Source organism: Oncorhynchus keta, chromosome 1, assembly GCF_023373465.1.
Source record: "Oncorhynchus keta strain PuntledgeMale-10-30-2019 chromosome 1, Oket_V2, whole genome shotgun sequence".
In the NCBI taxonomy this organism is placed as follows: Eukaryota; Metazoa; Chordata; class Actinopteri; order Salmoniformes; family Salmonidae; genus Oncorhynchus; species Oncorhynchus keta.
Window position 1 is genome coordinate 33,261,763 of NC_068421.1, and position 23,147 is coordinate 33,284,909.

At 46.7% G+C, this 23,147-nt stretch overlaps 1 protein-coding gene across 2 annotated transcripts in view; it reads left to right on the forward strand.

Moving 5' to 3' along the window:
- Positions 1-23,147, forward strand: part of LOC118396139 (neurobeachin-like) — a 415,134-nt gene that overhangs the window by 342,550 nt on the left and 49,437 nt on the right. For both annotated transcript variants that reach the window (XM_052522064.1, XM_052522066.1), the window contains exons 43-46: positions 3,145-3,262; positions 3,511-3,613; positions 7,921-8,036; positions 14,923-15,035. In XM_052522064.1, the coding sequence (XP_052378024.1) occupies positions 3,145-3,262; positions 3,511-3,613; positions 7,921-8,036; positions 14,923-15,035 (450 nt within the window). The remainder of the gene's footprint in view (positions 1-3,144; positions 3,263-3,510; positions 3,614-7,920; positions 8,037-14,922; positions 15,036-23,147) is intronic.

A 23,147-nucleotide genomic window follows, 5' to 3' on the forward strand; every position in this document is an offset into this window, starting at 1 on the left:
TCAATCATCTTATTATGGCCCCATCTCAGCAGAACCGACTGACACACTCGCACACACGCACGCACACACACTTATTAATGTCAGTCACATTGACATGAATAAATAAATATATAAATGTGTACTGTTCAATCAGGCTGGACAGTACGGGGTTAACGTCAGACACAGCGTAGGTCAATACCGGGTAAATGCTGAATAATTGCTAAAAGGACCAATGAACAAAACTTAGACCGCCTGCTGCTTGGGACTTCTACGTCTATGTGATGTTTTCTACTGTATGTTATTCCATGTGACCTTCAGCCTAAGCACTGCTGTCACCGATGTCTCTCCTCATTTCAGCTGTCACAATATTTCTCCACACTGATGTGATGTTCCACAGGCTCAGTGCAGCTTTCCGCCCTCTGTCACATCACACAAGGACAGGAAACAAAAGACAGAAATGTTCAATTGTATTATGGTCATTATAGGAGAGGTATGATCTCCACCCAGCTAGTAGAGCAGCACACACACACCATGGGATCTTAATGTGTGTGAGGTGGGGGGCTGGGGGGGCCTTCATGGAAACAAAAGGCTGGGCTTGTCTGCCTCCAGCCCCTCCCCATCCATCCCCCTGTAGTGTGACAGCCTGTGAGCAGAGCAGGGGAGGTGATGAGGCGGGTAGTGGGTTGGGCAAGGGGGGAGTAGGGGTGGGTAAGGGGGAGAAGGGGTGGATCTGGAGGCGCCTGGTCCTCCTTGGTCATCCTTCGTGGTGGTGGGCTGATTAGATTGGGGCCGAAGTCTCCATCTGGCAGGCAGGCACACACAGGCAAGACTGTCTGGGGCCTGGCTGACTGGCTGGCTGACTGGCTGGCTGGCCGGCTGGCTGGGTCCCCAGCGCTAGTCAGCTCTGACACCTTTGACAGCTTCAGCAAACAGGTTCATTAAATGGCATTTCTTACAGCTGCTTCTCTCTCTGGGCTTTGTCAAGCCTCCAATCTGCAGGGGCCCCTCGCTGCTTGTTGGTTTAAGTCAAGGCTTTGTTGTTCTGACATAATGTTTTGATGTGGGCTGTTTGAAGCGGAGGCTTTTTAGCCTGTGTTTTGTTGCTGGTGAGGCCTCTGGCCTGCACTGTCTGTCTTTAACCCTGTGTCCTGGCCTGGCCTGCATGCTCTCTGTTCCCAGTTATAGCAACATACAAGAGGAACCAGGAAGGGGTAATACATCCATGTAGACACAGCCTCTTCAGTAGTTTTTAATGTAAGGTTGATCAGGCCATGTATTATAATAGTATTCTCTTGTAATTTTCCTCATATTTCTTCATCCTGATCTGTTCACAATCTCCTCCCATCTCTCCACCTCTCCCTCTCTCCATCTTTCCTCTCCTCCTCCTCAGCTGCTCCCTACTACAAATGTTCCCTGAGCAGGCAGTCTGTCTCTATGACAACTGTTAGAACCTGGGGCAGCACAGGAAGGAGAAGCAGAGATGCCACCACCCCTCCCCCACCTCTCCCTCCCTCGCACCCTCCACTTCTCACTCCCTCGCTCCCTAAAACCGGCCACCTTCTGCCCTTCACTCCACTTCTCCATCTAATCCACTTCTAATTGAGCTCCAGAGACTTTGATGTGGCAGGGAGGTCGAGCCACAGCTATTCCAGGGAGAAATGAATGCACCGCTGCCTCTCTCCTCTCCTCTTCTCCCCTCTCCTACCCTCTCCTCTTCCTGTCCTCTCCTACCCTCTCCTCTTCCTGTCCTCTCCTACCCTCTCCTCTTCCTGTCCTCTCCTACCCTCTCCTCTTCCTGTCCTCTCCTACCCTCTCCTCTTCCTGTCCTCTCCTACCCTCTCCTCTTCCTGTCCTCTCCTACCCTCTCCTCTTCCTGTCCTCTCCTACCCTCTCCTCTTCCTGTCCTCTCCTACCCTCTCCTCTTCCTGTCCTCTCCTACCCTCTCCTCTTCTCCCCTCTCCTACCCTCTCCTCTTCCTGTCCTCTCCTACCCTCTCCTCTTCTCCCCTCTCCTACCCTCTCCTCTTCCTCCCCTCTCCTACCCTCTCCTCTTCCTGTCCTCTCCTACCCTCTCCTCTTCCTGTCCTCTCCTACCCTCTCCTCTTCCTGTCCTCTCCTACCCTCTCCTCTTCCTGTCCTCTCCTACCCTCTCCTCTTCCTGTCCTCTCCTACCCTCTCCTCTTCCTGTCCTCTCCTACCCTCTCCTCTTCCTGTCCTCTCCTACCCTCTCCTCTTCCTGTCCTCTCCTACCCTCTCCTCTTCCTGTCCTCTCCTACTCTCTCCTCTTCCTGTCCTCTCCTACCCTCTCCTCTTCCTGTCCTCTCCTACCCTCTCCTCTTCCTGTCCTCTCCTACTCTCTCCTCTTCTCCCCTCTCCTACCCTCTCCTCTTCCTGTCCTCTCCTACCCTCTCCTCTTCCTGTCCTCTCCTACCCTCTCCTCTTCCTGTCCTCTCCTACCCTCTCCTCTTCCTGTCCTCTCCTACTCTACTCCTGCTTGTCACTGTTTTAAATGAGCATTAGCATTGGACCTAACATCCCCAGCCCAACATCTCACTCTGCCTCCCTCCCTAGTTCCCCCCCTGGACTGTCAGTCAGGCTCGAGCTACATGGTTCTCATGTCTCTGTCTGTGTCCAGCTACACTGATAGGATGGGAATGTGTGTGATTGTAACCTGGGGAGACTAGGCCGCACCAAGTGCTCAGCCAGTGTTGGAAGGAGGGAGAGCGGGAGGTGTGTTAGGGGGATTTTTTTCACCTGTCACGGAGGCCTCTCTTAAACTCCCTCAGTAGACCTGCTGTCCCAGAGGTGCTGCACACTAATGATCCCTCTCTCCTCATCCCCCTCTCATCTCTCTTTTGCTCACCCCCATCCTCTCCTTTCCTCTCCCCTCTCCTCTCTGTCTCTCCTCTTCTTGTGTTGGTATTGATGTGTGTAACCCAGAGGCCTGTTCTTCCTGTTTTTTTACACCCTGGTTGCGTGTTGCAGATCACCTAAAATAGATATTAAAGACAGAGGTGAATCTGGGAAATAGAATGTTTAGAGACAATGGAAGTCTACAACCTAGTTGCAACAGTCTACAACCTGTGTTTGTCACAATGTAAACCATTTGTCTGGTCTCTTTCCCCTCCTGTTCCTTTCCTCCTCTCTTTTCCTCTCCTCTCTGCAGGTCCTGGCGTACTCCGAGGGTCTGCATGGTAAGTGGATGTTCAGTGAGATCAGAGCGGTCTTCTCCAGGCGATACCTGCTCCAGAACACTGGCCTTGAGGTCTTCATGGCCAACAGGAGTAAGCATCACACACATTCACTACGTCCCAAATGCCACCCTATTCCCTATATAGTACACTACTTTGGACCAGAGCCCATAGTGCACTACATAGAGAATAGTGTGCCATTTTGTACACAGCCACACTCTGGTCTCAGATGTGTCCTGTTTGCATTCTGAAGATGATATTTTAATAAACTGCTTCTCTTAACCACTTTAACATAGTGTTGAGAATTGTTATTAATCGCGTTTTGTTATCTCTCCTCCCAGCGTCAGTGATGTTTAACTTCCCAGACCAGGCAACAGTGAAGAAGGTGGTCTACAGTCTACCCAGGGTCGGAGTGGGAACCAGCTATGGCCTACCACAAGCCAGGTAACTAACACACACACGCACGCACGCACGCACGCACGCACGCACGCACCTGGTGGCATGACTGGTGGGGTAAGTGTGTGTGTGTCAGAACTGTGTATAAATTGATTATGCAAATAATTGAGACTTTTCAACACATTAATGTTTCTTATTAAAAGAACAAGTGATGCAGTCAGTCATAGTATTTATATTACCCCTCTGACTGCAATGAAGAGCAAGACGTGCCGCTCCGATCTGGCCCAGCTTCAGCTTAACCAGGTCTTTCCTTGCAGCACTCAACCACACGACAAACAAAACTAGAGCCTGCAGGACTTTTTGGAGTGTGGTGTCAAAAAAGCAGAGCATCTCTTTACTACAGAAAGACCTCTTCCCCTCTTTACAACCATTGAATATATATGTTCTGACCATGACAGTTTACAATCTAAGGTAACACCAAGTAATTTAGTCTCCTCAGCTTGTTCTTTTGTATGATATCTTATACACAATTTTAGGCCCAGCTTTTGGAACTTTGGCTTTCCTGAATATAGCCACTATATTGTGATCACTGCATCCAATAGGTACGGCTAAAGCTTTAGAACAAAGTTCTACAATATTAGTAGAAATATGATCAATACATGTGGATGATCTTGTTCCTGTAGTGTTTGTAAACACCCTGGTAGGTTGATTAATAACCTGAACAAGATTACAGGCACTGGTTACAGTGAGAAGCTTCCTCTTGAGTGGACAGCTTGAAAACCAGTCAATATTCAGGTCCCCAAGAAAGTAGACCTCTCTGTTTACATCACATACACTATCAAGCATTTCACAGATATGATTTAGATACTGACTGTCAGCACTTGGTGGCCTATAGCAACACCCCAAAAGAAAAGGCTTTAGATGTGCCAAGTTAACCTGCAACCACAACACTTCAATAACACATGACATGAGATCTTCTCTATGAATTAGAGGGATATGGCTCTGAATATATAGAACAACACCTCCCCCATTAGCATGTCTGTCTCTTCTACAGATGTTATAGCCTTGTATATGCTGTGTCATCAAATTAATTATCTATGTGAGTCTCAGAAATGGCTAATATACAAATGTTATCTGATGTTAGCAAGTTATTGATTTCATTATCCTTATTTCTAAGGCTACATACAATGTATTACTATGGGCTATTTTGAGCCCTTTCCTGGGTAGCTTATCAGAGATAGACATAATATGGAAAAGAGAAAACAAAGCAAGATAAAAATAAATATACGTTCAGCAGTCCATTAATCAGTTGGTGTGTGTGTGTGTGCTGCTATGAACCCATAGGCGTGGCTCTCCCATCCCTTCCAGGCTTTTGGGAGGGGGGGGTTGACAATGATCCTGTCATAGCGGATGTAAGCAATATCCCCACGCTCTCTGGCAGCTTTCATGGCTGGGATTTCCTCTTCTGCGCACAGCTTCAGGATTGTCCTCGTTGAGGAAGATATACATTCCCCTCAAGTTCTTTGCTCCTTCCAGAAGGGCTACCTTGTCCTTGAACCTCAGGAACTTCACCACTATCGGCCTGGGCCTGTCACCTGGGTGACAGGCCCAGGTGACCCGGTGATGGGTTTTCCAATTCGGTGGGCGTGCTCCACCTCAACCTTCCTGTGGTGCATCTTCAGTTTCTCCGAGATCATTTCCCCCACTTTGTTCTCAGACTCCATCCAGGTCTTATGTGGAGATTCTGCAATTCCGTCCACAACCATGTTGTTCCACCTTGATTGTCCCTCAAGATAATCTGATTTCTCCGTCATCGTTATCATGGATTCCCGTATAGAACTGATGTACTCTCTCAATGATTTACAGATTGCTGTCATCTTGCCGTTCTCCTGTTTAACCTCTAGCGTCGAGCAATCCCGTATCCGGGAGCGTAATCATAGCCTCAAGCTCATTACCATAACGCAACGTTTCCTATTCATGAAAATCGCAAATGAAATGAAATAAATATTTTGAAACCACAAGCTTAGCCTTTTGTTAACAACACTGTCATCTCAGATTTTCAAAATATGCTTTTCAACCAAAGCTACACAAGCATTTGTGTAAGAGTAGTGATAGCATAGCATTAAGCCCAGCATTCAGCATTCAACATTTTCACAAAAACAAGAAAAGCATTCAAATAAAATCATTTATCTTTGAAGAACTTCAGATGTTTTCAATGACGAGACTCTTAGTTAGATAGCAAATGTTCATTTTTTCCCAAAATATTATTTGTGTAGACGAAATAGCTCCGTTTTGTTCATCACGTTTGGCTAAGAAAAATACCGGAAACTGCAGTCACTTACAACACCAAACTTTTTTCAAAATTAGCTCCATAATATCTACAGAAACATGGCAAACGTTGTTTAGAATCAATCCTCAAGGTGTTTTTCACATATCTATTCGATAATCTATCAGTGGTGGCAGTTGGCTTGTCATCAGAAGCAAACGGAAAAATACTGTAGCTGGAGATTACGCAATAATTGCAACGGAGGACACCAAGCGACCACCTGGTAGATGTAGTCTCTTATGGTCAATCTTCCAATGATATGCCTACACATACGTCACAATGCTGTAGACACCTTGGGGAAAACGTGGAAAACGTAAGCTGACTCCTAGCTCCTTCACAACCATATAAGGAGTCATTGGAATGAGGCGGTTTAAAAAAATGTGACACTTCCTAATTGGATTTTTATCTGGGTTTCGCCTGTAACATCAGTTCTGTGGCACTCACAGACAATAACTTTGCAGTTTTGGAAACGTCAGAGTGTTTTCTTTCCAAAGCTGTCAATTATATGCATAGTCGAGCATCTTTTCGTGACAAAATATCTTGTTTAAAACGGGAACGTTTTTCATCCAAAAATGAAAAGAGATCGCCCCCTATATCGAAGAAGTTAAACTCATAGCTGACCCTGGGAGAAATACAAACTGTTCCTCAGGTCTTGGACATCTCTGGTCAGGTCGTCCTTTCTTTAATTAGTTGACTCTACCAGTATTTGGACAAACACTTAAAGCTATTTTCTGTTGTTGTAACAACTGCTTATAGAAGTATTTTTGTTTGTTTTAAAGATCCTTCACCTGTGATAGATAGACACCACTGTCCCGCCGGCTTTGGTCTTTGTCATGGTAGCAACGTAGGTTACGCTGTTACTCCTCACATTTCCAGACAGGATAAGTCACAGGGAAGATTGAAAACAACAATAAACAGCAGGGTTCTAGCCAGCCACAAGCCCGGGACAATCCGTGGTCCCAGCCACAATGGCTAACCGCATCGTGGGCTGCATTCAAGCCATCAGGAAAACCCCACTAGCTTGATAGGCAGCTAGATAGCAGCTAGGCTAACTGTTACACCAAATAAGTCCTTAGACCCGGCCTTGGTCGGCAGGATCACTGAGAGTAGCAGTCCCAGCAACTGATGCAACTGCATTGCAGGACCAAATTCAAAAAGTAGCTAGCTACTAAGAAACCTTTTAATACACTTTCAAAAGAGCAAACGTTCCAAAACAACAAACCGAGCTCTCCCTCGTTCCGCGTTCAACAGGAAGTGAATCCCATTGCTCCCGTCATTGGAATGAGTGGTCATTGACCCTGACTGAACTGATCTAATTCTCTGAGTTAAGTCACAGAGCTGCAGCCTGCCTGCCTTCCTGACCGCACAGTAAAATACACAGAAGGAGACGGAGGACAGACCCTTTACCATACCTACACCCTGTCATTAAGTACCACAAAACACACATCTATTGTTAGCAATCAGTTAGCTAGTGTTAGCCGTTGATTGGCTAGTGTTAGCTCTCTGTTGTTAGCTAGTGTTAGCTATCAGCTAGTGTTAGCGATTGGTTAGCGTTAGCTTTCAGTTATCGGCTAGTGTTAGCTATGTTAGCTATGAGCTAATGTTAGGTATTGACTAGTGTTAACTAGTATTGTTAGCTATTGTAGTGTTAGATCTTTTAGAAACAGCCTCCATCCAACTTTTGATTCTCCCCATGTGTTGAGTTGAAGTCACTTCAAGGCCTGCACGACTCTGACACTTTGGTCATGGCTGAAGAATGCTTAGGTCTCACATGCTGATGAAGCTGTCACGCGGTGCCAGTGTGTGCTGCTCTGAGTTCTCACTGAATGATTGCGTGTCTGGGAGTTTTGGTCTTTAGCTGGTCTATGTGTGTCTGGTTGTGCACTTTGGTTTCTTGAGTACACTTACGAACCTTTTACTTAAACCTCATTGGTATGAATGATTCCTGGTCAAAAGTAGTGCAATAAATAGGGAAAAGGGTTCCATTTTGGACACAACCTAAGGTGTTTCTTCCTCTGTTGTTGTGCAGGCGTATCTCCATGGCGACGCCCCGGCAGCTCTTCAAGTCGTCTAACATGACCCAGCGCTGGCAGAGGAGGGAGATCTCCAACTTCGAGTACCTCATGTTCCTCAACACCGTCGCAGGTCAGCATCCCTTCTCCTCCCTTTTTCCTCCTCTCTCCTTTCTCAGTCTTCTCCTCTCTCCTATTTTCCCTCCTCTCCCTTTCTCCCTCTCTCCTATGCCCTCTCCCCCTCATCTTGGATGGATCCATGTTGTTGTATTGAGCCGATCACCTCTTCTCTCCGTACCCAAAATCTCATCATCTATTATTCTACCATGATGAATGTAGTGTATGTTGTTGTTGACTGGCTGTTAAAACACCCCAGCCAGGACCTACAGGTAAGTTGTCATTGTTTAAGGAGTCAGATGCTCTCTTCAGTGTTCAGTAGTACTGTTCGTAATGTAGGTAGCCTTACTTCACTGTTCATGTGGAGGAATATGACTGACTTATTTGAAGCAAGAAAATAAGGAAAAAGGAAGCAAGACTATTGCAGATCACACATCCTCCAGGATAATTAGGGGTTGTGTGCGTGCGTGTGCGTGCGTGCGTGCGTGTGCGTGCGTGCGTGCGTGCGTGTGCGTGTGCGTGTGTGTGTGTGTGTGTGTGTGTGTGTGTGTTTGCGTGCGTGCGCGTGCGTGTGTGTGCGTGCGTGCCTCTTTGTCGCCTCTGAACTGTAACTAACTGGAAGACGAGAGCGCCTGCCGCACCACTCTTCTCTGAGAGGTGTCACATCCCTCGCTCGCTGCAGATTCATGCATATTTATATTTATCTGTGGCGTGAGTTCGATATGTTATTGTCATCTAATTAGATGTACGGCAGACAGAAAAACATGGTGGAAATTCATAAAAAATGTGTGGTAATGACCTGAGCTGCCGGAAGTGTCAGGGGAGTTGGGGTGGAAGACAGGAGGGAGATGGAGGTAAGAGGAGGAGGGGTGGTGGAGGAGGAAGAGAGGGCAAAAGGTGTTAACATGCAGCCAGTGCTCTTCTAATTAAACACTATTCTACTGTTATTAACATTCTGACATGTCAGAGTGTGTGTTGTGTGTGTGTGTGGGTATCATCCTGACACTTCAGAACAGGCTGGAACTCTACCCACAACGCATCTCCTCCCTATAACCTCACACCCACCTCACGCCCCTCACCCGTCTTTCCCTACACCACCACCCTAGAACAGGAACAGGTTACAACCGTGGTAAATCTACTCACACCGTTATCTCTCCAAGCTAATGTCCTGGCTTAAGCTCAGTGGGCTAATGCAGTCTTGTGACATGCGGTCTGTCAAAGTAGCTCTGGGAATTAGCTGTGTGGATCACCCTGGGGCATGCGTGTGATTTTAGATGTGTAGCATCCATAACACCCTGCCCTTACCCTAATCCACTATCATATCATAGTGTATCTACATTTACATGTTGGTCATTTAGCAGACGCTGTTGTCCAGAGTGACTTAAAATCGCCTTAACCACTCTAACCCTAACCCAGCATCATAATGTACCATTCACAACACCCAGATCTAACCCTAATAATTCTAATTCTATCTATACATCACAGCAGCAGGAGATCCACCCTTCCATTAAACTACGTTAAACACTCAGCAGCCATCTTATTTGCTGTGGGAACTTCTGTGTCCTAATCAAGTACATTATAATTTGGGTATGACATGTTTGTGTTAGAGGAAGTAAGAGTAGCCTCCAGGGGCACACAGAGGATGGGAGTCTAGGGGGCTGGGAGGATGGGATGCTAGGGAGGCTAGGGAGCTGGGAGGATGTGAGGCTAGGGGGCTGGGAGGCTAGGGGGCTGGGAGGATGGGAGGATGTGAGTCTAGGGGGCTGGGAGAATGGGAGGATGGGAGGATGTGAGGCTAGGGGGCTGGGAGGATGGGAGGATGTGAGGCTAGGGGGCTGGGAGGATGTGAGGCTACGGGGCTGGGAGGATGTGAGGCTAGGGGGCTGGGAGGCTAGGGGGATGGGAGGCTAGGGAGCTGGGAGGATGTGAGGCTAGGGGGCTGGGAGGCTAGGGGGCTGGGAGGATGGGAGGCTAGGGGGCTGGGAGGATGGGAGGCTAGGGAGCTGGGAGGATGTGAGGCTAGGGGGCTGGGAGGCTAGGGGGCTGGGAGGATGGGAGGCTAGGAGGATGGGAGGCTAGGGGGCTGGGAGGATGGGAGGCTAGGGAGCTGGGAGGATGGGAGGCTAGGGGGCTAGGGGGCTGGGAGGCTGGGAGGATGGGAGGCTAGGGGGCTGGTAAGATGGGAGGCTGGGATGGGGCTGGGAGGCTAGTGGGCTGGGAGGATGGGAGGCTAGGGGGCTGGGAAGATGGGAGGCTGGGATGGGGCTAGGATGCTAGGGGTTGGTGGCTAGGGGCTTGGAGGATGGGAGGCTAGGGGGCTGGGAGGCTAGGGGGCTGGGAGGATGGGAGGCTAGGGGGCTGGGAGGATGGGAGTTTAGGGGGCTGAGAGGCTAGGGGGCTGGGAGGATGGGAGGCTAGGGGGCTGGGAGGCTAGGGGGCTGGGAGGATGGGAGGCTAGGGGGCTGGTAAGTTGGGAGGCTGGGATGGGGCTGGGAGGATGGGAGGCTGGGACGGGGCTGGGGGGCTGGGAGGATGGGAGACTAGGGGGCTGGGAAGATGGGAGGCTGGGATGGGGCTGGGAGGCTAGGGGTGGGTGGCTAGGGGCTGGAAGGATGGGGAGGCTGGGAAAGGGCTGGGAGGCTAGGGGGTGGGTGGCTAGGGGCTGGAAGGATGGGGAGGCTCGGGGGCTGGGAAGATGGGAGGCTCGGGGGCTGGGAGGCTAGGGGGGCTGGAATGTTGGGAGGCTGGGAGACTAGGGGGCAGGGAGGATGGGTAGCTAGGGGGCTGGGAGGTTGAGGGGCTGGGAGGATGGGAGGTTTGGGGCTTAGATTAAACTACATTAAACACTCAGCAGCCATCTTATTTGCTGTGGGAACTACTGTGTCCTAATCATACATTATCATTTGGGTATGACATGTTTCTGCCAGAGGAAGTAAGAGTAGCCCCCAGGGGCACACAGAGCCGAGAGGTTACGACAAATACGCTGATTCGGTGAGCGAGTTCATTAGAACATGCGTTGAAGATGTCGTTCCCATAGCAACGATTAAAACATTCCCAAACCAGAAACCGTGGATTGATGGCAGCATTCGTGTGAAACTGAAAGCGCGAACCACTGCTTTTAATCAGGGCAAGGTGACTGGAAACATGACCGAATACAAACAGTGTAACTATTCCCTCCGCAAGGCAATCAAACAAGCTAAGCGTCAGTATAGAGACAAAGTAGAATCTCAATTCAACGGCTCAGACACAAGAGGTATGTGGCAGGGTCTACAGTCAATCACGGATTACAAAAAGAAAACCAGTCCCGTCACGGACCAGGATGTCTTGCTCCCAGGCAGACTAAATAACTTTTTTGCCCGCTTTGAGGACAATACAGTGCCACTGACACGGCCCGCAACTAAAACATGCGGACTCTCCTCCACTGCAGCCGACGTGAGGAAAACATTTAAACGTGTCAACCCTCGCAAGGCTGCAGGCCCAGACGGCATCCCCAGCCGTGCCCTCAGAGCATGCGCAGACCAGCTGGCTGGTGTGTTTACGGACATATTCAATCCCTATCCCAGTCTGTTGTTCCCACATACTTCAAGAGGGCCACCATTGTTCCTGTTCCCAAGAAAGCTAATGTAACTGAGCTAAACGACTACGTCCGTCATCATGAAGTGCTTTGAGAGACTAGTCAAGGACCATATCACCTCCACCCTACCTGACACCCTAGACCCACTCCAATTTTCTTACCGCCCAAATAGGTCCACAGACGATGCAATCTCAACCACACTGCACACTGCCCTAACCCATCTGGACAAGAGGAATACCTATGTGAGAATGCTGTTCATCGACTACAGCTCTGATGTGAATGGTCCTGGCGCACCAAAAAAAAGTGTCAAGGGAAGCCATTTTGGATTTGGCTTCACACCAATCACATCGCATACAACCAAAAGTCATTGACAGAAAAATATGTAATTTTTGCATCTCATCATGTTATTGTCCACCCGTGGCTAGATAGCTAGCAAAAATGGGCCCTTTTTTAAAATTAGCCATGAACGGAGATGGGGATTTGGACTTGGTTTTACTTAATTCTCCATACTGGCCAATGATTATAATGGCGATTCTGACTCAACCATAAATGCATACATTGTGCCCCTGGCCTGAGAGGATGGAAGTTCAATATGTAGCTCGAAGTAGAAGGCTAATGTTAACTAGCTGGTTAATCGTTGCCCATTAAAGGAAGTTAGGCTAGCAAGCAAGCATTTTAGCCAAGTAGTCTAGGACAACAAAAACTAAAAGCGTGTACTGTATGACAGAGTCATAGACCATTTCAGAAACATGAAAGAGAGGAGGATGGCATTGGCATTTTATGACAAGTAGGGTGAGTCAACACACTCATACACACACACACACACACACACACACACACACACACACACACACACACACACACACACACACACACACACACACACACACACACACACACACACACACACACACACACACAAATCAGTACCATGGACATACACATTATATTTTGCTTAGGTTGATTGGACCTTTTAGTTGTCACTGTATTCTTTTTTAAATGTTTTATTTCCCCTTTATTTAACCAGGTAGGCAAGTTGAGAACAGCTTTATTTAACCAGGTAGGCAAGTTGAGAACACCTTTATTTAACCAGGTAGGCAAGTTGAGAACACCTTTATTTAATCAGGTAGGCTAGTTGAGAACACCTTTATTTAACCAGGTAGGCAAGTTGAGAACACCTTTATTTAACCAGGTAGGCAAGTTGAGAACACCTTTATTTAATCAGGTAGGCTAGTTGAGAACACCTTTATTTAACCAGGTAGGCAAGTTGAGAACACCTTTATTTAACCAGGTAGGCAAGTTGAGAACACCTTTATTTAACCAGGTAGGCAAGTTGAGAACACCTTTATTTAATCAGGTAGGCTAGTTGAGAACACCTTTATTTAACCAGGTAGGCAAGTTGAGAACACCTTTATTTAAACAGGTAGGCAAGTTGAGAACACCTTTATTTAAACAGGTAGGCAAGTTGAGAACACCTTTATTTAAACAGGTAGACAAGTTGAGAACACCTTTATTTAATCAGGTAGGCTAGTTGAGAACACCTTTATTTAAACAGGTAGGCAAGTTGAGAACACCTTTATTTAAACAGGTAGGCAAGTCGAGAACACCTTTATTTAACCAGGTAGGCAAGTTGAGAACACCTTTATTTAATCAGGTAGGCAAGTTGAGAACACCTTTATTTAACCAGGTAGGCAAGTTGAGAACACCTTTATTTAACCAGGTAGGCAAGTTGAGAACACCTTTATTTAACCAGGTAGGCAAGTTGAGAACACCTTTATTTAACCAGGTAGGCAAGTTGAGAACACCTTTATTTAACCAGGTAGGCAAGTTGAGAACAAGTTCTCATTTACAATTGCAACCTGGCCAAGATAAAGCGAAGCAGTTCGACACATACAACAACACAGAGTTACACATGGAGTAAAACAAACATACAGCCAATAATACAGTTTAAACAAGTCTATATACAATGTGAGCAAATGAGGTGAGATAAGGGAGTTAAAGGCAAAGAAAGGCCATGGTAGCAAAGTAAATACAATATAGCAAATAAAACACTTGAATGGTAGATTTGCAGTGGAAGAATGTGCAAAGTAGAAATATAAATAATGGGGTGCAAAGGAGCAAAATAAATAAATACAGTAGGGGAAGAGGTAGTTGTTTGGGCTAAATTATAGATGGTCTATGTACAGGTGCAGTAATATGTGAGCTGCTCTGACAGCTGGTGCTAAAAGCTAGTGAGGGAGGTAAGTGTTTCCAGTTTTGGAGATTGTTGTAGTTTGTTCCAGTCATTGGCAGCAGAGAACTGGAAGGAGAGGCGGCCAAAGAAGGAATTGATTTTGGGGGTGACCAGAGAGATATACCTGCTGGAGCGCATGCTACAGGTGGGTGCTGCTATGGTGACCAGCGAGCTGAGACTAAGCATAGGTGTTTTGATGATGTGCTGAAATAGTGGAGGCAGCTCCTGTTTTCTTTGCGACTTTGTGCTAACTTTCTGGTGTTCTACATCAATAGTTGTTTAGTAGTCCGAAAATGTCGGACAGATGTTGCTCTCTGGTTTCGTGATGAATTTATTCTGCCACTGTGTATTTTTATTGTCTCTGCCTTTAGGCTTATATATCACAGTGTCAAGGCATACAAACTAACAGGTTATAGAGCAAACAATGCAATTATCACAGCACATAGGTTGTAATATGGCATTTTTTCCCTGGCTTGGCTTTACCAGTGATTTTACCCACGCACTGCTACTGCCCTGAGACAAGGCAGAGTATAGCCCACAAAGATCTCCCCCACCACAAGAGCCCGAGGGGGGCGCAAGACCGAACAAGAAGATAAAGTCAGTGACTCAACCTCCTCAAGTCGAGTTTAGCGAAAAAAGCCTGGCACGACCTGATGCACCCCTCTTAGGGACGGCATGGGAGAGCACTAGTAAGCCAGTGACTCAGCCCCCGTAATAGGGTCAGAGGCAAACACACACACACACACACACACACACACACACACACACACACTGCTCCCATACTAATGCCTCCCCACAGAGAGCAGAGTGAGGACTATTTTAGCGGTGGTGTCACCCTCCCAGACAGGAAGTTAGTCTGTCAGAAACAGGAAGCTGGCCTGAGAGTCTGATGGAATGCTCTACTGGAATGTTGCATGCTGGGTCCCCAAAGTAACCTAAGCCTCGTGTGTACCCCGCAGTTCTCCCCATGCGCCCTGCAGTTCTCCCCCTCATACATCCTCCCCCGCCCCACCTCATCCCCTCCTCTTTCCGCTCACAGAACTTCTCTAACAGATCTCTGTCTGTCTCTCTGTCTGTCTGTCTGTCGGTCTGTAGGGAGGACCTACAATGATCTGAACCAGTACCCGGTGTTTCCCTGGGTTCTCACCAACTATGAGTCCGAGGAGCTGGACCTCACCCTGCCGGGCAACTTCAGAGATCTCTCCAAGGTACTGTCATTCTGTTATACACCCTGTAGGACTGGAGGAGAGGGGGAAGGAGAGGAACGATGGGGGAAATTGGGAAGGAGGGGTAAGGACAGGAGGGGTGAGGGTCTCAGTCGGCATGGGGATTTCCATATTAAGGCCCATGCAGGCTGGAAGAGAAAGCCATCTTGACTGGGAAATAATGCAGACATCATAATGCAGACATCATGTGCTCAGTCTGAACCCAGCGCTGGAATGTAGAGAAGGAGCTGATAGTTTAACATCCTAAGTGTCTCCGCTCTGTTTGGTACTGTATCACCTCAGCCCATAAACTGAATGTTCTAGTGTCTTTGCTCTGTTTGGCATGGTACTGTCCTCAACTATCAACAGTAGGAGAGTTTTAAGTGTCTGTATGATGAGGGCTTCTGTCCCTGTTTAACTTCCTAGCAGCGCTCTCTCGCTCTCTCTCGCTCTGTCAACTCACAGACTCACTGACCTGAAAACAATCGCATTCCTGTCTGAGCTTTCCTTCTCTCTCACTCTGTCACACCCTCCTTCCCCGGTTCCCGCTCTTCCTCAAAGTGCCGACTCCCTGACTCTCTCTGAGCTCCGTTTTCACAAATGTGAAAATATACATTTTCACCTCAGATCCCAGACAAGTGTTTGCTAGGGAGGAAGCAGAGGGACAATTAGGTAGGCAGGGAGGGAAGGAAAAGCAGGAAGGGGGGAAGGAGGGTATGGAAATGAGAGAGGTTGCTGAAGAACTAACTCCAACTAAAGCACCCTGGTAGGTATGTGTACGGATGTCAGTGAATACACTTCCCTCCTAACAGATGTCTATAAGGGTAGTCTCCTCTCCACCTGGTTCATAGCAGTTTCACTCAGCCAGTCTAGAAAGTCACTGTGTGAATATTTCTACTCAGCCCTGTTGGTGATCCAGTGTTCACTCTGGCAGCAGGTCTACAGTAAGACACACATCTTTCCTGTGTCTTCCTGCTGTCGTTTTAGCTAATGTAACCCTGTGGCAGATTCAGTCTGTACACAGCCAGGTGTGTGTGTGCATGTGTGAGAGAGAGAGCCTGAGCCCTCTGGCCCGTGGAGGCAGTTATGTATTGTAATGTATTCCAGTGACATCCTCCCATGCTGTTTACAGGCTGAGCTGCCTTCATTACCTTGAGTTCACAGGCCTCTCTCTCCTGACAGTTGTCCTTGGAACCCCAGGGCTCACACACACCTCCAACCCCAGGGTTCCTACCTCCAGATGTACCAGAAAGCGAATTGACCTGGAATGAAGGGGCTTGAGTTCTCACACATATAATCAGATTAGACAAAGAGCAGGGGAGAGAGGAAATAGAGAGGAACTCGGAGAGAGAGAGACTGTAAGTGTTCTGAACGGAGTCATGTAAAACCACCAAACCACTAAAACATCTGTGCATCCCAAATGGGACCCTATAGGGTGCTGGTCAAAAGTAGTGCACTATGTAGGGAATACGGTTCCATTTGGGAAGCAACGATCTAGTGATATTTTGTCCTCTGACTCAGCTGCTCACACCATGGGGTCACGTGACTACCAATCAGGAAGTGGGTGCCAGTACCAGCAGGCTAAATGTCCTTTAGCTCCTGGATGATACGCCACTTAATCCTCTCACACACCTGAAATTTACCTGCTGATCAGCCAGCCAGTCATCCGTGTTAAATCCAACTGAACAGAGTGTTCTCTGCCTCAGGGCCACAGTGGCGCATTCCTACTGTCAGATCACAGGGAGACACACAAACACACTCAACCATACACACACACCCTCCATGTCAGCGGTACAGTGGTGTGGTGGAGCGGTTCATTAGGTTTTAATGATTATTTCCTGGTGACTGACAGGTGGCTGATGGGAAAGGGAAGCTCATCTCCTCATAGCTGTTAGTTGATGTGGAAACACTGATAATCCTATATGAAGGCATACTGAGCGTGTTCTGCTTAACAATCTAGAGGTTTATCATGGCTGTTGTTCTACCTGTTTTTGTGTGTTTCTGAATGTCAAAACTTCTCTCAGGGAGAAACAGCCAAAGCTGTGAAGTGACAGCAGACATATGTACCTGATCTACTTTACCTCCTAGCTACCGTTATGAAATGGAGAGGGAGCTTGTCCATACTGGTCTTCGGACCCGCGGCCTTATGAACCAGAGCCCTTCACGTTTTCGATGGCTCCAAAGCTAGCTCACTTGGAAGAGAAATTATATTTACATTTGGGTCATTTAGCAGACTTTTTTTTATACTGGTGGGAATCAAACCCACAACTCTGGCATTGCAAGCACCATGCTCTATCAACTGAGCCACGCAGGACTCTAGTGTGCAGATATGTGTGCATATATACAGTGCCTTCAGAAAGTATTCAGACCCCTTGACTTTTCCACATTTTGTTTCATTACAGCCTTATTCTAAAATGTATTAAATAAATTGTTTGCCTCAGCAATCTAAACATAATACCCCATGATTGTCACGCCTTGGTCTTAGTATTTTGTGTTTTCTTTAATTATTTGTTCAGGCCAGGGTGTGACATGGGTTTATTGTGTTGTCGTATTGGTTTTTTTTGTAGGCATTGGGATTGTGGCTGATTAGGGGTGTGTCTAGCATAGGCTTGGCTGCCTGAGGCGGTTCTCAATCAGAGTCAGGTGATTCTCGTTGTCTCTGATTGGGAATCATATTTAGGTAGCCTGGGTTTCACTGTGTATTTTGTGGGTGATTGTTCATGTCTCTGTGTTAGTGTTCACCAGACAGGCTGTATAGGTTTTCACGTTCCGTTTGTTGTTTTGTATATATATAGTTATTTCATGTATCGTCTTTTCGTCATTAAAGAACATGAGTAACCACCACGCTGCATTTTGGTCCGACTCTCCTTCAACAGACGAACGTCGTTACAATGATGACAAAGTGAAAACAGGTTTTTAGGAATTTGCTCCAGGTTTTTTCAAATTTGCTCCAGGTTTCCTCCAGACGTGATGCTTGGTATTCAGGCAGAAGAGTTCAATCTTGGTTTCATCAGACCAGAAAATCTTGTTTCTCATGGTCTGAGTCCTTTAGGTGCCTTTTGGAAAACTGCTGTCATGTGTTTTTTACTGAGTGGCTTCCGTCTGGCCACTCTACCATAAAGGCCTGAATGGTGGATGCAGCATAGATGGTTGTCCTTCTGGAAGGTTCTCCAATCCCCATAGAGGAACTCTGTCAGAGTGACCATCGGGTTCTTAGTCATGTCCCTGACCAAGGCGCTTCTCACCCGATTCCTCAGTTTGGCCAGGCTGCCATCTCTAAGAAGAGTATTGGTGGTTCCAAACTTCTTCCATTTAAGAATGATGGACGCCACTGTGTTCCCAAATTTTTTGGTACCTTTCCCCAGATCTGTGCCTCGACACAACCCTGTCTCAGAGCTCTACGGCCAATTCCTTCGACCTCATGGCTTGTTTTTTGCTCTGACATGCACTGTCAACTTTGGGACCTTATATAGACAGGTGTGTGCCTTTCCAAATCATGTCCAATCAATTGAATTTACCACAGGTGGACTCCAATCAAGTTGTAGAAACATCTCAAGGATGATCAATGGAAACAGGATGCAACTGAGCTCAATTTCGAGTCTCATAGCAAAGGGTCTGAATACTTATGTAAGTAAGGTATTTCTGTTTAACATTTTTAATACATTTACAAACATTTCTAAAAACCTGTTTTTACTTTATCATTATGGGGCATTGTGTGTATATTGATGAGGCAAAACATTTATTTAAAATCAAATTGTATTGATCATGTACACATGGTTAGCAGATGTTATTATGAGTGTAGTGAAATGCTTGTGCTTCTAGTTCCAACAGTGCAGCAATATCTAACAAGTAATATCTAACAATTCCACAACAAATACTTAATACACACAAATCTAAGTAATGATTGGAATAATAACATATAAATATATGGATTAGCAATGTCAGAGCAGCATAGGCTAAGATGCAATAGATAGTATAGAATACAGTATATACATATGAGATGCGTAATGCAAGATATGTAAACATTATTCAAGTAGCATTATTAAAGTGACTCGTGTTCCATTTATTAAAGTGGCCAATGATTTCAAGTCTGTATGTAGGCAGTAAGGATGCAACGGTACAGTGGGCCCACGGTTCGGTATGTATCACAGTTTGTGGGCCACGGTACGGTTTCGGTATCTTTATATTTAAGAAAAGTGGGCTCTGGTACGACTCTCATACAGGGGACGAGTTTGCAACCTGGGGGCAGCCCGTCAGGAAGTCCAGGACTCAATTGCACAGGGCGGGGTTGAGACTCAGGGTCTCAAGCTTAATGGTGAGCTTGGAGGGTACTATGGGTACTATGGTGCTATGGTGTTGAATGCTGAGCTGTAGTCAATGAACAGCATTCTTACATAAGTATTGCTGGCTCAGCCGGCTCATCGGGCTTTCATGCCTCTGCCGGATCGCCAGGCTCCCCTGCCTCAGCCAGCTTGTCGGGCTTTCATGCCTCTGCCGGATCGCTAGGTTCCCCTGCTTCCACTGGCTCGTCAAACTTCCATGCCTCCGCCGGATCGCCAGGTTCCCCTGCTTCCACTAGCTCGTCAGGTTCTCATGCCTCAGCCAGCTTGTCGGGCTTTCATGCCTCTGCCGGATCGCCAGGTTCCCCTGCTTCCACTGGCTTGTCAGGTTCTCATGCCTCAGCCGGATCGCCAGGCTCCTCTGCCTCAGCCGGTCTATCAGGTTCCCATGCCCCAGTTGACTCGACAGGTTCCTGTGCCTCAGCTGGTGTGATAGGTTCCCATGCCTCAGCTGGTGTGATAGGTTCCTGCGCCTCAGCTGGTGTGATAGGTTCCCGCGCCTCAGCTGGTGTGATAGGTTCCCGCGCCTCAGCTGGTGTGATAGGTTCCTGTGCCTCAGCTGGTGTGATAGGTTCCCGCGCCTCAGCTGGTGTGATAGGTTCCCGCGCCTCAGCTGGTGTGATAGGTTCCTGTGCCTCAGCTGGTGTGATAGGTTCCCGCGCCTCAGCTGGTGTGATAGGTTCCTGCGCCTCAGCTGGTGTGATAGGTTCCTGCGCCTCAGCTGGTGTGATAGGTTCCTGCGCCTCAGCTGGTGTGATAGGTTCCCGCGCATCAGCAGGGATGACTGGTCCGCTCCTGATCCCCGAGTTCGTCGCCTTTGACGCTGTCCTGTGGCTGGAGCCGCGCGTAGGGGAGGGGGTACTGTTCCGTATACTCCCTCTCCCGTCTCTAGGTCATAACTATGGAAGGGTCGTTACATTAATTTGCCTTCTCTGCTTATTTACTAGTAGCATATCCTATTGATGTTAAGAGTTAACAAAGAGAGTTAACAAAGCTTTTTGCCGAAAGGTTGGTTTGTTTATGTCGTAGCAAAGGTTAGCAATGAAGCTAGCTAGCTGTGCAGCCAAACTCTCATAGACTCTGGAGATTTAGTGGTGCTAGTCATGCATATCACCCTTTACTGTATCAGTGTTTTATAGACTGCTACCGAACTTCAGACAACTTATACCATGAGAGAAACCACCCGAACGAAGAACTCTGAAGAACTAGATTGTATCTGTTCAAGATGCTTCTTCTGACAAGCCCAGAGAGAAAACAAGTTTGACTTCTCCTGCACTGTACTATGATGTAATTTCCTTTGAAATATAAAATGCAGTATGTGTGTCTCCTTGGGAGTTAGCCTAGATATTACCACACTAACTGCAGAACTTTCTCTTTCTCTGCGTTTCACACACTCACAAACACACATACACACACACACGCTCCTCTTGGATCCTCCACTTTGGGGTCTCTACTCTCTGCAGTCAGAGAATGATCCTAATTACATGTGATGAGTGGTTTATCTAGTGTAGCATGTGACAGCCCTATAATCCAGCAGCTAGGTTTGATCATGTCTTGTTTGGTGGTGGAGGTAGGTATCACTAGGTCAGGTGTTATTTATGGGAGTGAACTTAGAAGGAGCTAAATGCAGAGCTGTCTAAAGCACTTGTTTTTATTGTCTCTTTATCATGTCCTGTATTTACATAATCACCTGATAATAGGTAGTTGGTGATTACTGTGTGTTAAAGGAATGGTCGAGGATAAGGTTTGTTGTCACTATTGTACTCCAATAACCAGCCACGGAAGGGGTCCCATATGGCACCCTATTCCCTATGTACTGTAGTGCACAACTTTTGAGCAGGGCCCTATATCGGGGCGGCAGGGTAGCCTAGTGGTTAGAGCGTTGGACTAGTAACCGAAAGGTTGCAAGTTTGAATCCCCCAGCTGACAAGGTACAAATCTGTCGTTCTGCCCCTGAAAAGGCAGTTAACCCACTGTTCCTAGGCCGTCATTGAAAATAAGAATTTGTTCTTAACTGACTTGCCTAGTAAAATAAAGGTAAAATAATAATAATATCCCCATCTCCCACCTAGTATCTATTTTAGCACATTAGCTTGCTAACATTAGCATCCAACATTAGCATTGATAGTTCCATCAATTAACCTTAAGTAAATTAGTTGTTAGTACAATCAACACACTTGACATGCCTGGTTGCTTTAAAGTGTGTTTATGTCAAGAAATCAATAAAATACCACACTGTAGCAAAGTTATCTAGGTAGCTAGCTGTCGCACATCAACAACAGAGAAGGTCAGAGTATAGCCAGAAATGGATGTTGTCTTGTTTGCGTGAACTAGCCAAACATTTTTTGTTACCCAAATGGACCCTGGTCAAAAGCAGCATAAAATATAGGGAATAGGGTGCCAGGTTGCTGGTGTTGCATGCATGTGAAAGGCTTAGAGCTTAGAAAGCTCTTATGGCCACTTAAGACCCAACACTATCTACCATGTTAACAGCTTTTTAATGTCTTACTAATGAGCTAGTTCAGCAGGCTAAAGCACCCCATATATTTTTATAGGCTAAGAGCTGTCTGTGAGGGTGACAGAGGAAGCCGATAAGATGTAATGGACAAGACACACCATAACCAACATTAGCTGTGCGCAGTAGATCACCTTCTGTGTGTCGAGGAATGGTGGCGATTTAACATGTAGAATAGTCTGGAAATGAACAGAAAATGGCAGCAGATGTTATGTGGTCAGAGGCAATATGACTTCCATCTGCTACTTTTAACCATTTGTCGGTGAGGTTTTGTCCTTAAGATACGACATCCATCCTGCTGCTGGGTTTAGTGGAAATATTCATATTCACCGTATTTGGGGTTCTTGGCTAGCTATGAGACCACGTTAGCTATGAGACATATGTTAGCTATGAGACCACGTTAGCTATGAGACCATGTTAGCTCTGAGACCATGTTAGCTATGAGACCACGTTAGCTCTGAGACCATGTTAGCTATGAGACCACGTTAGCTCTGAGACCATGTTAGCTATGAGACCACGTTAGCTATGAGACCACGTTAGCTCTGAGACCATGTTAGCTATGAGACTATGTTAGCTCTGAGACCATGTTAGCTATGAGACCACGTTAGCTGTGAGACCATGTTTCGCAGGTAGATCAGCTTTAAAATTGTAGGTAGATTGTAGCTTCTATCAATGTAATTGTCTGCATCACTTCCAATCCCCCATATAATGTTTTGCAAGTATATACAGTACCTGTCAAAAGTTTAGACACACCTAATCATTGCAGTGTTTTTCTTTACTTTTACTATTTTCTACATTTATTTGGGCTGCAATTTCTGAGGCTGGTAACTCGAATGAACTCATCCTCTGCAGCAGAGGTAGCTCTTGGTCTTCCTTCCTGCCGGTGCTCATGAGAGCCAGTTTCATCACAGCGCTTGATGGTTTTTGCAATTGCGCTTGAAGAAACGTTCAAAGTTCTTGAAATTGTTCTGATTGACTGACCTTCATGTCTTAAAATAGTGATGGACTGTCTTTTCACTTTGCTTATTTGAGCTGTTCTTGCCATAATATGGACTTGGTCTTTTAACAAATATGGCTATCTTCTGTATATCATCCCTACCTTGTCACAACACAACTGATTGGCTCAAATGCATTAAGAAGGAAAGAAATTCCACAAATGGACTTTTAACAAGACACACCTGTTAATTAAAATGCATTCCAGGTGACTACCTCATGAAGCTGGTTGAGGGAATGCAAAGCTGTCATCAAGGCAACCGTTAA